Source organism: Ooceraea biroi, chromosome 11, assembly GCF_003672135.1.
Source record: "Ooceraea biroi isolate clonal line C1 chromosome 11, Obir_v5.4, whole genome shotgun sequence".
NCBI classification, from domain to species: Eukaryota; Metazoa; Arthropoda; class Insecta; order Hymenoptera; family Formicidae; genus Ooceraea; species Ooceraea biroi.
The window spans coordinates 11,319,719-11,335,890 of NC_039516.1; the positions used below are offsets into that span (position 1 = coordinate 11,319,719).

The window sequence follows — 16,172 nt, forward strand, 5'->3', positions numbered from 1 at the left end:
CGACCACCCGTAGAACGCGGTAACGGCTCCTCGTACAACGACGCGTGGCAGATTTCGCTTTCCCCCGCCGCCCGCACGGCGAAATTTATTTACCTCGTAAATCGGACGGTGGTACGTTGAATTCTATTTCTTCCCGCGTGAAAAAAGGACGAGGGAGAAAGAAGAACAAGGAGTAGGAGGAAGAGAGAATGGAGGGACTCGGACCAAAGCGCGTTTCTGTCTTTCGTTTTGCGGCTCGTCCGTTACGTTTCCCAAGATACGTGTTTCGGCCCTCGCGACGGCATTCCGGATGGCCCTTTGTTTCGTTGCTCGCTCGTTGCTTACGTATCGAAGACGTCGCGGTGGCGAATTTAAGGACGGGATTTTTCTGCATTTTTGAACAAAGTAACGAGTACATCACAGCCTGGCTTGAATTAGAGAGAGATTTCGACGGAATTAAACGGGATTGGCAAAGAATACGGTAAAAAAAATGCTGAAGAGTGAGGAGATGGATTTTTTAAATTGTAGGAAATAATTTTTTTTCACTCATGGTCCATCCCTTTCTGCTCTCGACAAAAATGGTAGCGAAAAATTGGAGGCAGAATGTACCGAGTTAGTTTTGTACGTAACATAAAGTTTTTAACATTAGTAAAATATATAAACTATAAAAAAATTAATAACTCATTATAAAGTAGTCGCGTACATATCATGCGCGTATAAAACTAGTTTTATTTTTCCACTGATTTATTCTCGAAACTCCTCTTCCCTCCCTTTACTTCTTTCATGTGTGCTCGCCACGAATTATTTCGTGTAAATGTCAATTAACTACCTCCACGACGCAGTATTTAAATCAATCACAAACACATCGCGACTTTCTCCCCTTTAAATAACTATCAATTGTTCTGAAGACTGCAATTCCCCAACAGATCTCCTGAGTCTCGACATCGGTTACATCCCCACTCGCTATTTAACAATTATATGCTCGCGGAAACAACGGAATGCAACAGCAAGGGGGTGGTTCGGTTTGGTTTTCAGTCGACGTTCGACGACGGAACAAAGCCCGGCAAAAAGGAGGCAAAACGTCGGCGGCTCTTGCGGGGGGTTGGCGAACTCTGCGACGTGGCGGTACGTGCGGGGCGGACAGGGAGATAGACAGGAGAAGGATCGCGCACAATAGGCGCGGTCTGAAGAGAGAATCGGACGATTCCGCAATCGTTTGGCCCGCTTCCAGCCGCGCGATTCGCTTTTTACGGTCGCCGGACGCCACCCCGACGCAAAACAGCCCGATACGGATACCAGGAATGCGAGGGTGGCACCGTTCCGGGCGGAATATCGCTACTCGCGCGGCGAATTCTCACGCGCGAATATCCACGCTTGCGGAAGACGATGACGGTACCTCGCGAAGGCAAACGGAAGCACGAAGGTCATGATTAAACACGCGATTAAACGCACGTTTTGTCCGCTCGCAGAAAGAGACGGCGGGAGGACCTCGGATTCTCGCAGGGCGCAGAGCGATCGGATTCTGCCTCGTAAGTAACGCGAGAGTTTCCAAAGTGCACGCCGAGGAGAGAATTCCACGTGAACGAGTTTGAGCTATCCGAGTTGTTTGAGTTCGAATTACTCGAGTTAGTCACGTTCGAGTGACTCGCGATTACACTTCGAATAATTCGAACGTTTAGAATTGCACGGTGTAAACGCGAATTTTCTGGTGCGATGTAATCTGCAAGCGTGCCGAGCGGTTCGCCGACACATTATTGTTATTAACTAAATACCGATAATTCCGGAGGGATTGCGGTACCGTCGGCTGACACGTGGTGTCAGGCCCCGCGGTTCCGGCGTTGTCGTATAAACGGTAAAATATGGGCCACCCCCGGCACGGAATAGGCATTATTCATCATGACCGGAAGTTTGATGTTTCGGTTTAAAGATGGACGACCGCATAAGTGGTGAACGCATCGAGGGACGAGCCCCCGAGCTACCGATCTGCTCCCTCTCTCTCTCTCTCCCTCTCTTTAATTTTTCTTCTTGCGAGATAAATTACTCGCGGCAGCGCGGCGGAAATACGAGAAAGAAGAGAGAGAGGGGGGGGTTCCTCTCTGCGTGGTACCGCACCGCTCAACGGGGTGGGCGAGAAGAGGGTCGGCCAATAAATTCGGATGAAAGTACGAGCAATTTTCTCCCCGTTAAGGCGTCGGACAAGAAGGGAGGCAGAGCGGACGAAGAGGACGGTGGCGGCGGACTTTCGGGTGCCCACGCGCGAAAAGAACTTCATTAAACTATGCCGCGGCCATGCCGCGCGTTCACATTCATGTGAGGGATACTCGCCGGAAGAACCGGATTAGTTAGATTAGTTAACTTGCGGGGGAGGGGTGCTTCGGTGGATTACGGGCACCGGATTCGCGACGATAAGTCACGCCGAGCGTGGCGAGGCCTCTCGCCCATAATTAGGTTTGTTCTAACGGGCGAAACTTTGTTCACCGCTGCTTGCCGCGGAGGAAAGACACGGAAAACGGGGAACCACGCGTTGCATGGCCTCCATTGTCGCAGCTGCGGGGGTGCGCTCGTTCGTTACACCACCGTCGAGAGTTATCCTTGCCCTGAGAGTCCGGAAGGCTGGAAGAGCACGCGGCAATCACGGCTTAACGACGCGATGCGTCTTCCGCATCGTATAAACGCACGTGCAGCCGCAACCCCGAGAGCCCGTGCCCCGGAAATAGCGCGCTTACTCGCAGTTGAAGCTTCAAAGTCGGAGACGAGAGACGAGTCGTCGAGGGAGCTCGCGAGAGAGAGTCATACGGTCGGTCGTATTCTGAGAGATCAAACGCGCGGTGAAGATTTAAGGGTGATGCTCGAGTAAATCCTGCCTTCTTCTTCCGCTGTTTCGAAACCTTCCCATGCAGAATTAAGCTGCTTTTATTCGCCTCGCCGGCTTGGTTAGAGATCGAGTATTCCTCGAATTGGATTCTCATTTATGCATTCCCGCCGGAAACGAGTTTAGAAACCGCTGCCACGTGTTCCGAGATTCATCCACGTTTGCATAATTGGACTCACCTGGTGACGTTGATCTGATCGATGATCTCGACGGTGCCAAGATGCCGGTATCCGGCGAACAGCATGTCGTTGCCCATTAATCCGGAGCCGCGGCCGTCGATGGCGGCGTATATGATGCTTTTGTTCGTCACGAGATACGTGCCCCAGTCGATGTTAAATTTCTCCGTCACCTGATATGAGTCTGGACCGCCGTACCTGAAAGTCAGAGGGAGATAGAGAGAGGGAGATATTACGTGACACAGGGTAGTACCACATTATTATTGCGTGACATTTTTCACCGTCCGCGCTTTTTCACGTACATTTATTACGTATTCGCGTCACGCGTCCTCGACTTTGTTCCCTCGCGTTTGTACGAATTAGAATAGAAATGCGTGCTCGCAATCCCGATATTTATTATCAAGTGCCGTGTTGGATATCGTTACGTTAACATGTTTTTTTCTGTAAAATTACGTGCAACTGTTAATTTAAAAATAAAAAATTATTTCAAAGAAGAGAAGATAAAGGGACTTTAGAGACTGGATAATTCCTGCGCGCTTCCGTATTTGTCGTTCCGTATTTGGATCGTTCGTACGATGGGCCCTTTGCCTTCGGTAAAAATCCTAATCCTGCCATTGCAGACTTAACGGACGTGCAGCTGGCCACTTCCCCGATTGTTTAGCTTGCAATTTCCTCGGTTTTCGCGCTCATTACGGCTCTCAGCGGTGGTTTGTGGGGAATTCTAGTGCCACTTGAGAGATTCCCACGGGAGAGGCTCGCAGGGACCGCGGAAGGTAAGCAGGAAGAACGAAGAGAGCGGTGGCGGGAATTAGGAAATAGAAGTTCGAGGACGAAGATGGCTTTTCTGATACGGCATTTTCAAGATAGGGTCGCCGACGCTAACGCGGAAATGCAGGCGGATAGTAACGATCCCGGAAACGAGAAGCAGAGGAGAGACGGGGAACGCGATATGAGCGCGAATGTTCCCGAGAATGACACGCGATACGACGTGCCCGCACTATCGTGGGACACCATGGCGATCGAGGCGAACTAGACCGTAATGATAACCGATGATCTGCCCCATCGGACGTCAACTCGCACGGGGCAATGATAAACACCAGACAAAAGGATGAAGATATCGAGAAACGAAGAGATACATCTCCGACGTCATCCTTCTCGTCCATTAGAAAACGTCTCGACTGCTGATTTCTGTGACACGTATGTTTCTGCTATTCCTTCTGGGGAAAGGAGGGTAAGATATGTTATGTAAAGTATTCTGAGAACACTGTTGTATTCCCGATTTTTATAATATATACAATTAAAATTTAAATAATTATTAAATAAAAATATAAAAATTTTATAAGCAATTAAAATAATTATTATATAATCGGCGCTAGACGTCAATGTTTAACTGTGTAACGACTCTCTCGATTAATTAATTCTCAAATAGGTATGACTTGCAATTTAAATTTATACGTAGAAACGAAATTGTTACACAGTTTAATTTTTCAGTTTTACTTTTATATTATTTTTTTATGTATGGGCACGAACAACGCGAATATTGTCAGTTTCAGCAGTGATTAACTCGGACCTGGAAATTAATTAATGCTATCATGCTGCGCTTCAAGATCATAGTGTGGCTGACATCATGCTGACCTGCAGGAATCTCATGTAATGCGCATGTAAATGGTGTCACGTATAATCTCCGTGGATAGCGGCATAATCACGTGACGGTACTTCATGTCTTTATAATAAAGCGAATTGGATGAAGGGGAGGACGTGGGCGCGAAATTGAGTTACGGCGGCTAGAAATGCGACAAAAGCAACGCTTTTCGTTACGCCAACATTTTCGTATCGCGATGATAAAGGCCGATATTGCGAAACTTACACGTTTAAAAGCGCAGAAGCGCGTGAGAATCGAGTGGAAATATGATCAAGTCGTTAGCAATAAAATCTTCGTTTTGCCATCGCTTATTTTTAAAAGAAAAAGAAAATGCATAGACAGAGGAAGGAAATCATCTCCTTGCGTACGCAATATAAAAAGTTACTTGTCGATTGCTCGACAAATTTTGACTTCGATGCACACGCATGACGCGCGACAGCGAAAGAATCGTCAACGTGTATCGTCATTCCATTTAGTCGAATCACTACGTCTATTTTTCATTTTTACATCAAAGTTTTAACAGTCGGGTAGTCGTTTGTCCAGATCGCAGCTGCACTTGTTGATCTGAAAACATAGGCGAGAGCATTCGTTTAACAACGCGAAGTTTGAGCATCGATTTTGCGCGGCGGCTCGATGGGCCATCGTCAATTTTCGCGAAAAACCACTGTATTACGAACGCTGAGCCGGTGTACGATCGATGATCCGGATGTAGGAAACCTCGCTGGAAAACCGAAGGGAACAAATGACTGTCCGACTAGCCGTGACACGCGAAAACTCGGCACGATCCAATATAGCGTTTCAAACGCGAAGTCAATACAATTACTCGGCTATAAAGCGAACGGTGGAAACTCAAACTTCTCTTTATCCGCCATCGTCAGGCGAACGGAACGAAACGCGTCTCTACTCCGTGATAATTGTAGTTCTTCAGTGAGTTTAGCTTTTACTAGTCGCGTTGCCTCGGTGGCGCGAGCGCGCGCCGTTTTGCACTTTCAGCTTAAAATCTACATCTATCGCTAGTCTGGATTCAAATCGATTCGTAAATTATTCATCGGTCGTTATTCATGCTAAGCGACTATTGGAAACGTGCAAATTTTCTATTTTGTTTGCTGCTTTCGTACAAGAAAATATTGGCAGAATTAGAAAAAAGAGTTAAGAGAGAGTTGTTAAATATATAAATTTTAAAACGTTTACTACAAGTTAGTTAAGTAATAACAGCCACGAAACTTTCTTTTTGTCCATGCATCTCTGGCAAATTAAAATTTAATTCTTGAATAAAGTGGAGATGAAATAGAAATTGTTAACGGTAGCGTCATTGTGTCTCTCTGCCTGTTAATGTAAAATGTTAGGCTTGCACTTTACGGAAAAGTACAGAGTGGTAATTTTCACCATAAGCTCTTTGTACTTTCAAAAGTTCGAGCTTGGCCAGGACTGCCTACAAATTAGGTGTTATTAGGATTTACGACAGAAGTTATATCGGCCTCGCGAGCGTCGCGCTTGCCGGCGACGCCATTGCATACATGTGCTCCTCCTAAATGCAGAAAACATGAAAATCTCATTTCGCTGACTTTAATGACAATAATTAGTAACTTTCAAGAATAATTAGAGACTATTTTCTGAAGAAAGCTTCGTCGATTCGCGCGATTATGATCGAAGTGAACAGATCATTCGTTTATCCTTGTTTGTTTCAACAGTATTAAAAATTTATTTGCACTTAAAACAAATGCATAATTTAAAAATACTTCACTTGCTAAAAATACCGTAAAACTGTTCGGAGGATGAGAAAAGTTCAACGGTTTGAAGAGTAAAAAGAAAAGATCCAAGAGATAGGATCGAAAGCACCATTGTGCGCGTTTTTTCGTCTCTTCGAGCTTTTCCTTTTATCGTGCTACTTCGACAATTTTTTCATTAACGCGATACAGGGGTAGATATCGGTACGGGTCAATCGATAATGCTCCCTGCTTTTATCGGGGGTGGAGCTGCTGAAGTTTTCGTTCGCGGGACTGAATACGGAATGACTCATCGCTTCGCGGGTTTTACATCCCGCCCTAATTCAGGCCACGTAAAGGAGAGCTTCGTTTTCACGTCACGGTGCAGATTGCGTTCCGCTGCTGCACGTTCGTCACCGGCTCTCCATTACGCTTATCTAGCGGGTGCATTATGACGGGGAAACCGATTGATGACGCCCGTGGAGTGCGTTGTCACATTTCTCGTCGCGTTGCTCGCGAAATATGGATGCTTTTAAGTGAACCGTGGTCGGGGGATGTGCACGCCGCCGAAAAACGGATGTAAGAACTTTGTTGGCCGGCAAGTTCTAGATAGTGCCTTCGCGTTCTGTACACGTCCATTCGTCAAGAATACGCGTATCCGATACAGCTTTATCTGCCGTGCGAGAACGAGTGTGTCACGCTAGGAATGTCATTCGTCACCTATCTCGAAATTCAATCCTTCGTAAGGATAGAACTTGCAGAGCCAACGTGTGGCACTATTTTATGTTTAAGATTCGTGTATCTGTGTGTATTTAAAATTGTTAATTCAATATTTAGCTGAATTTAAGTTTAATTAAGTTCATCATGGTATATTTTAATTAGCAAAGAATAAATTGAATAATTTCTGTTTAATGATTGAATGCATTGCGATTGTGGCTTCGGACGATGAGGGTAGTTAGCGCGGGAAGAGATTGTGTATCTTTATGAGAGAGAAAAATAGAGAGCTTTGTTCATTGGAAAAATTAAAGAACTTACACGTAAACCAGCATTGGATACTTGATGGCACCGCTCAGATCAGCACCGGGCGGTATCAGGAGCCTCACCTGGGCGCTAAAGCCACCAGTAACTGGGATTTTGTATCTGTGGACGATCGGCTGCGATTTCTCGGCAATCATCTCGGTCACCGCGTTGTTGTCCTCCCACACGAAGAGCAACGTGGAATTCTGAAAGCATAAAAGCGCACGTTTAATTAATATATGCGCGACAGATCCTAGAAGGATTTATAAAAGATTTATAAAAATTTATACAATACATTTCAGTCATTAGCAGTTTAAATTATTTATATGCAGCATATCTAAATAAATATTAAACGCGACCAGAAAAATGAATATAATCTCGGATACGTGATAAATTAATTTGCATTCTATACATCTATCAGCTATAGATGAATGGAAACTTTGTAATTGATAATATTCACGAGCATTTTAATCACGCGACGTTCTATCCATCTTCTGAACGCACGTTCCTCTCATCTTTTCCGGGCTTGGACATCATCAATCGCCGGGCACTTCCTAACTCTCTGATGCCGCCATAACTGTAATAGATTACCGCGAAGGGGGAGAATAACACCGTCAACACGTTCGGGGACACCACGAACTTGCGGGAAAGTCGTAAGACCGGAAGAAGCGTTTAGCGGTTCGCCCTCCACTCTCAAAGTGCTTTGCAACTTCAGTCGCAAAGCGTTCCCTCTCCGTCGGTTTGCCGATCGGAATCGATTCGGTTCAAAGGGCAGCCACTTTTGCGAGTAGTTGTCCGGAGCGCTTTTTCCTTCCTCTTTTTTGTGCCGGCGGCCGACAGAAGGAGAGAGGCGAAGGGATTCGTACGTATACCCGGATAAAAAATTGCATGAGAGAAGTCGAACGAGCCAGCGGCGCTTCGAGGGCCGCCGTCGCTGATCGCTCGCGTTGCGAAGTTCCCGGTTCCGCGTTTTTGCGCGCCGAGTTTACCCCCGAGTTTATCTGCGAGTTCACTACCTCCCTGTTACCTACGCTCGCCAGCTTGCCACCCCTCATCGGGTGTTTGTCGAGCCAAATGTAGCGAGCAATCTGCGCTTTTGTGCGAGCCCCAATTCGACGGCGAATCACGATTCTGCATCGCGACATCGAACCTTTTTCCGCAACCGGCAGATCCGCGCGCTACCCCTTCGCTAAAGTTACCTCCGCTGAATTACCGGCGAGATCCTCTGCACCCTTCTCGCGGAGGCAAGAGGCAGTCTCGCGCCGATTCGCGATATGACGCGGCGATATCGATTTTCCATCGGAACGCGGATATACATTTCTTATCTCTTTTGGATGCACATGGCAAGAGAGAGGGTTGCGTAGGCCGCGTAGGGCATCATACAATGCACCGATCGAGTTTTGGAGATAAGGCCTTTGAGAAACCACGAGACATCTTCTAACGCATAAAATATATTTTACTTGGAACGTGCATATTTCATTCTTAAATCCTAACGACGCGACGTAAAGATTGCGAATATAATAAAAGAACATTACTCAAAGTTCTTTTTTTATAAGAAATTTACTGTTGTGTCTTGAAGAGAACGATCAGCGAGACTGCAAATGTTTGCCGAACGGATTGATATTTGATGAGTAGTCCCCCCGTGGCCTTTATCCTATGAACAACTTTTCACAAATACGTTTATGGATTATCTATAATTACTTGACGTTACGAAGGAAGAGCGAAATGCGGGAATTTATATCTGCGTTTAATTAAAACGACCAAAGCCGAAGGAAGGCGCCAGCGGATCGATCCGCGCGGTCTGAAAGCGCGAATTTCATCGACAAGCTCGGCCTTTAACGTAATTGGATTCAGGTTCATTGTCGACGGTTTCCTGAGCGAGAGGACCAATTATCAGTATTAAGCGACCGCGCGAAAATAAGCGATAAAGAGGTGCGCAGCCAGATTTTCGCCCTTTCCGCTCTGCAGATCGCGATAAAGCACGCGAATTCGTTCTCGACGTCTCTCCTCGATCCGCCTCGAAGTTCCTTCCTCTTCGACGACTTCCTCTTCGCCTTCCCCATTCTTCAATCTCACGACAATTAGATCATAAAGCAGATAACCCGAAGCGTATCGAGCGTATTCTACTTTGTCGCGCAAAGCGGAAACGTCTCGAAGCACAGCGTTAATTAAAAAAAATCGCTTTTAGAATATGTGTCTACTACACTCTAAAAATGGCTTCATCGTAAGTGTTTGAATTATACACATTTAAGCAGAAATAATGTTTGACTTATCAAACGCAAGTGTAAAAGCGTTTGAGTTTCAAACACTTTTGTATCAAACATTGCTATATACAGGGTGTCCCGGGTTTTAACCGACAAACTGCGGGAGCATATTCTACTAGTGGAAATAAGAAAAAATTCTTATATCGAGTTTGCTTAGAAATGCTTTATTACAAAGTTATAAACCAATATTGAAAAGAAATATGAGATAAGTAACAACGGATTTTTTCACAAAAATAAAAATTATCTACGCAATGATTTAGTGACGCATTTCAAAATGTTGTCCTTGCACATCGATACAAGCTAGACATCGACGTAGTACAGAATTTGTTACGGTACGACATTCCTGAAAATTTTGTTGCATCTCAGTAACTGAATTAGTAATTCGTTGCTTTAAATCTATCTGGTACTCTCCTGTTAGGAAATCTACGTTGATACTCTCGTACGGCAGCTCGTGCATTTCCGTCACAGAATCCGTACACGAAATGAATATCAGTGTATTCCTCATTTGAAAACACTTTTGGCATTCTGATAGTAATTGCTAGTGAACATGAATACACATAACATAAACATCTTCGACCTTCCAAATTCTACACTATGTTCCGTTGTTACTTATCTGATATTTCTTTTCAATATTGGTTTATAACTTTGTAATAAAGCATTTCTAAGCAAACTCGATATAAGAATTTTTTCTTATTTCCACTAGTAGAATATGCTCCCGCAGTTTGTCGGTTAAAACCCGGGACACCCTGTATATATATATTAAAATTGTTTTGCTAAAATCAAACATGAGTCAAATTAAACAGATATATACGTTTGATTTTTAAACGGGAACAAAATAAAACACAATTTGTGTTTGATTATTAGAAAGGCAAACAGATTTATATTTCAAACACTTTCTAATTACACACTTATGAAACAAACACTTACAAACTTAAGCACTGAATTCTTACAAAATTTCAACAAACCAGATGGCGCTCGCGGCGCAGTTTCTCGCGAGCAAGAGTTGCCTAACAAGGTATTTATTAAATTGCGATACACTGAGAATATCTGATAATCTGATGGTCGGACTAAGATGCAGTAATCTCTCGCTCTAGGAACCAATTCATCCACTACACGCCAACAAATTCGTTAGACTTCAAACATATAAACATTTGATTTGCAGGAAATTTCAATTAAGTAGAAAATCAAACACCTTACGCGTGTAATATAATGAAACACCAACCACAAACCCAACACTTATAAATGTTTGAAATGTCAAACATTAATAAACATCTTGAAAACGGCGACAACGAAAGTGTTTGAAATTTCAAACACTTATTATTTAGAGTGTAACACGTATGTTACATTTAAGAAGATGGTCAATAAAAGCGTTTCCTTGTATGCGAAAGGTTGGCCATTGTTCCTGGTCCCGCGGTCTCCACCTTCCGTCTATCATTGTGAAAGGTCGAGGAATCTGATTATCGGAGGTAATGAAACTTTCATCCGACCACAAACTTTTTCGTAAGGACGATGGGCGCGGGAATAGATTGTCGAATGAGCAAATGAACGGAGAGCAAGATAGACTGGAAAGAGGATAAAACAAAGGGAGTCCGGTTCGCGCGAGGGTTGGAGTTTCCTTCTCGCTGAAATACACCGCGAGAACGAGCGCGTCTGAAAATTGTCGATTTCCATCGACATTTTCAATAATTTTTAATTCGCTGCCATCGCACGTATAGACACCCGGGTTCTTTCGTTCGCACGCGACTCTCCTCGTCAAAGGGTGGATTCCGGAGGGCGAATTATTGGGTCATTAAGTATGAAACTTTACAAATAGAACATAAACTTTTGCATTTTTTTGCACATGGACATGATTTATTTTCAATCGAAGTATGCGCTCATGTTATCTACACACTTCTGCCATTTTAGTGGTAGTTGGTTTATGCCTCTACTATAGAAGCCAGGAGTGTGGGAATTGATGAAGTCGCGGAAGGCTGTTTCGACTGTCTGTTGAGAATTGAAGAATTTTCCCACCAACAAGTTGTCCAAATTCCGGAAAAAGTGATAGTCGGTAGGTGATAGATCTGGTGAATATGGTGGATGACGGAGAGTTTCCAATTCCAACTCCCGTAGCTTTGCCACGGTCAGTCGTGCAGTGTGCGGTCGAGCATTATCATGCAACAGGATTGGCATTGACCGATTGACCAATTTCGGTTGTTTAATAGCAAGTTGTTGCATCATTTCGTCCAGTTGCTTGCAATATACTTCAGCCGTTATCGATGTACCAGGTTTCATAAAGTTGTAGTAGATAACACCTGACCTGGACCACCAAACAGTCACCATAAGCTTCTTCTGTGTAATGTTGGGTTTCGCGTGATGTCTCGGTGGTTCATCAGCGTTCAACCACTGATGTGAGCGTTTATGATTGTCGTAGAGTATCCACTTTTCATCGCAGGTCACAATTCGATCAAAAAAAGATTAATTTTTGTGACGGGAAAGCAAAGAAAGGGAAGCCTCTAGACGTTGCGCCTGCTGCGCATCGGTCAATTCGTGCGGGACCCATTTGTCCAACTTCTTTATCTTACCAATTGCAACTAAATGAACCAATATGGTGGGTATGGAAACATTGAATATCGATGCCAATTCACGTGTACTTTGAGATGGATCAGACTCTACTACGGCTCTCAAGTGATCATTATCCACCTTCGTTTTTGGTCTTCCACGTGGCTCATTAGCGAGGCTGAAATCTCCATCTCTGAAGTTTTTGAACCAATTGCCCACCGTTGCTTTAGTAGTTGAACCTTCACCAAATACAGCGGTGATATTACGAGCTGTCTCCGACCCTGTGGTTCCACGGCGGAACTCATATTCATAAATCACACGAATTTTGGACTTTTCCATAGTTCTATAAAAAAGAATCGACCAATAAAACTAATGAAGATATTTGAACAAACAAATATGACATTTGAAGAGCGAACATACATCTATCACACTAACCTAACCTGATACTGACGTCTGGCGCCAAATTTGAGATAACAAATGTTAAAGATGGCGCTTTTACATTTGTAAAGTTTCATACTTAATGACCCAATATTACGCGCGCGGGCACTTCTGACGCGAGTCGATTTAATGCACCGTTATCGCGCCGATTTCTCGACGCATTGTCGGACTTTTTACGGGCGAGGCCACACGAAACAGTGTGTCGCGCGATAATCTGTCTTGGCGTGTTCGATCTGATTAGACCGAGCGAATCGCGCGGTATCGCGCGTGGTGTGGTCCCGGAATTTCGCTCGGATTTTGCATTGTACGTTGCATTTGGTGAAGAGAGAGAGAGAGAGAAACAGAGAGAGCACAACGTGGTCCGCTCGTATATTACTCGCGGCGCAGTTAACTGGGGCTAACGCGACTAAACCGTACGTGGTACCGTATCCGCGCGGTATTCTATTGCCGTAACGAAATTTATTTCGATTCGACTGTCCGATAACGCCCATCGGCGCGCCCACCGTCGTGTACCTTTCGCCGGCAGAATCGCGCGATGGACCGCGCTCGCGGCCCATCATCTATGCGTCTATATCATATGCAAATGCCCGAGATACGAAAGATCGTTACTCGTGACCTGATCCGCAATATAATCGCGAACTCGCTCGGCGCGGAGCGAACCGAAGGGAACTCGCACGCGGGATACACGCATGCGAGTTCATCATGCTTCTCTCTCTTTTTGTCTCTCTTCCTCTCTCTCTCTCTCTCTCTATTTGGGTAGAATAGGAGATTTGTAGAAATTCCGGCGGCATACACAATGTAATGATCGATGAAACGTGTCGGATGCGCGCTACGTGATGCTAACAGTGAATTCGGAGCTGAATGTGGCAGGCAGGATCATGGAAATACATGTACGTACGAAACATTGCACTCCCGGGTTCGTAAAATTCGCAGTTTAATTTGATGGTCACGTCGCGCTTGTTATTTTTGGATTCTGATTTTGTTTATCACTTTGATTAACACTGGCGTGTTTCATACGCAGTGCATTTCTACGCAGATTGCAGTATAGATATAAACCAGGTATCGCGCGATTTTCGAAGCATTTATATGCCGGGAACCATTTGCTCGATCGCTCGGTATTGTCTTCGCGTTTATTTCACGGAAAAAGAACAATGTGCTGCTCGAGGCTTTTAGCATTATTGTTCATATCGTTATTATGTTCTGTGTATTGTTTATATTGACTTTCCGATATCTCGTTTGCCCGTTTCTCCGTTTTTCATTCAAATGTTTCATTCGACAAATTTGATAATTAATAACGGGTATACGCCATACGCGCAGGTGCATTTTTATATAAATTTTTTTTAATTAAACGTGTCACCGGTCCTCGTAATTTGCCGTTATTGTCATCGTCGTCGTCGCCAATTTCATTATCCGCAACGTGTGAATTTCAATTGGTGCGCATTCAATCGAGAATTTGTTTTCGTTAGGACTTTCTTTCAGAGCTTCGGAATAAATATTGGCCGTTTTGTGCAGATTCTACAAATTCTCTTAGAAGAATAGAATAAGATGTCTTTTAGATCTCACAATATTCTTAAATCAAGAATATTTTGAACTTGCTACAAATTTGTATCTAAATCCTTCTGAGAAAATTAATGAGATAGCACCAAGATTATTTGAATCTAGATTTTCGAATTTTCTATTCAAGATTAAAATATGCTTCTTTTCAATAATAAATATGATTGTCGCTATAGCGATCTTATTTTATGATAGATTAAAGAGTAATAGCATTAAGTCCAGAAATCTTTTCTGTGGGTGTGGTGCGTTCCGGATTTATGCAGTCTTCGTGTACGAGTGGTCATCTTTAAACGGTAAATATATACGGCCTTCATAACGAAAGGGATAATCTGAGATCTCCAGACACAATAATTCAAATGATACAACATAATGAGATAAGGAACCGTCGTTTTGCACGCGCGAGGCGAGGGAAAATTGTCGGCGCGGCGTCGCCGTCTGGTCGCCGTCGCGCCGACACGAGTCGCCGCTAAGAAATTAGTTCTTCGGTATCTGCATCGCCACGGAGGACATGAAGAACGAACACCTGTTGCGACGTCGGGGCGTACCAGAATCGCGATAAGGGCACGGCGAAGACAAATTGTTCGCCGGCTCGATGCTGCTTCATCGAGATGCGTTCCGGCGCGTATGCTTAGCGCGCGAGTCTTACTAATTCTCCGCTTGCTAGATGGCCCCGTTATCTCCAAGATCACCATGAGAAGATCACGGGAAAACCTTCACCATTGAACACGAGCGGACAATTTCCATATGCGTCGCGAGGACCTTCGCGAGAATCATCGCCGTGCCAATTTACCGAGTTATTCCGAGCTCATCAAACGACCGCATCAGCTGGCCGCCATTGGAACGCTACCATTAGGTACAATCAGAAAGCTGATGGTGTAAATTGCGACCATTGACTGACCACTGCTTGCTCCGCGTGTACCTGTACCGTCATGCATTAATCAGATCTATTGTTCTCCGTCGACTCCCTCTTCCTCGTTCAATTGCTTGTTGGCGACGGATGCACTAAGGTGGACGGATGCGACGTAAAACAACGTTCGCCGCGTCTCGTTCGGACGCAGCTGAAACTAGAGACCGATTTCCAGCCGTAACCGTGCTGGAGAGATGTCGAAAGCTCGTGACTGAAGGATAACGTCTTGATAATTTTCTTGGTGTAGTTTTTAATTTTCAATAAATAATTGAAAATTTTCAAATCGTCGAGTTTTCAATTTTTTAAGCGAAATATGCACGTTATGTTTACGGATGGCGTTGCTTCTAAACGGATCAAGCGTAACGTGAACACGTGAACGTACGAGGAGGGTGGTTCTCCAGTCTCTCCCCGTTTTTCGACGAGATGAGAAAATCCCGGGTGAGGTTATTAAATATTTCACGGGGTGCGGAGGGAGATTTCGAAATTTCGTGGACGCAGGACCCAGGACACGTTCATGAATCCTTCATCGCCGGAGTGGAGGCTAAGGGAGAACCGTGCGCGGCACCCGTAAGTCGGCAGTTCCGCCGGTCTCGTAAGACAGATGACTTGGGGTTATTTAGAATGGATTAATTCGAGCGTCCTGTTAATTTAACCTATCGCATCAATCTTGAATGTTGCGTGTATTCGAATTTTGCAACTTTTAACAATGGTTCTCCGTAGCGTCTTTCCCTTCGAAAATGAAGATCGATCGGGAATTCGAGCGAGTCGAGACGGCTCGGTTCTCGGGATGAGGCGAATTCCTCCGAGCACCCTCGAGACCGAGTCAGCTGATACTTCATTGTCATAATCGAGGATGATGCGGCAGGGTTCAATCCTGCGGCCGGGGGTGGTTTAAGCCTGGTTACCGGGGATACATTGTCTCTTTGTGGCGAATTAGATATTATTCAGAGTAAACGTCAAAGGGATTCCGAGGAAGAATCCATAATAGCAATAAGCTGTGTCACCAAAACCACGTCATAGTTCTGAAACAAGTCATAAAACGATATTTTTTATATCTGATAATTATAATAAATGGTTAT

General features: G+C 44.6%; 1 protein-coding gene across 1 annotated transcript in view; it reads right to left on the bottom strand.

The window, feature by feature from the left end:
- The window catches only part of LOC105278678 (venom dipeptidyl peptidase 4), a 304,978-nt gene that overhangs the window by 6,468 nt on the left and 282,338 nt on the right, over window positions 1–16,172 (bottom strand). The window contains exons 11-12 of the mRNA XM_026973843.1: window positions 7,411–7,645; window positions 3,031–3,225 (exon numbers count right to left, since the gene is read on the bottom strand). Coding sequence (XP_026829644.1) covers window positions 3,031–3,225; window positions 7,411–7,645 — 430 coding nt within the window. The remainder of the gene's footprint in view (window positions 1–3,030; window positions 3,226–7,410; window positions 7,646–16,172) is intronic.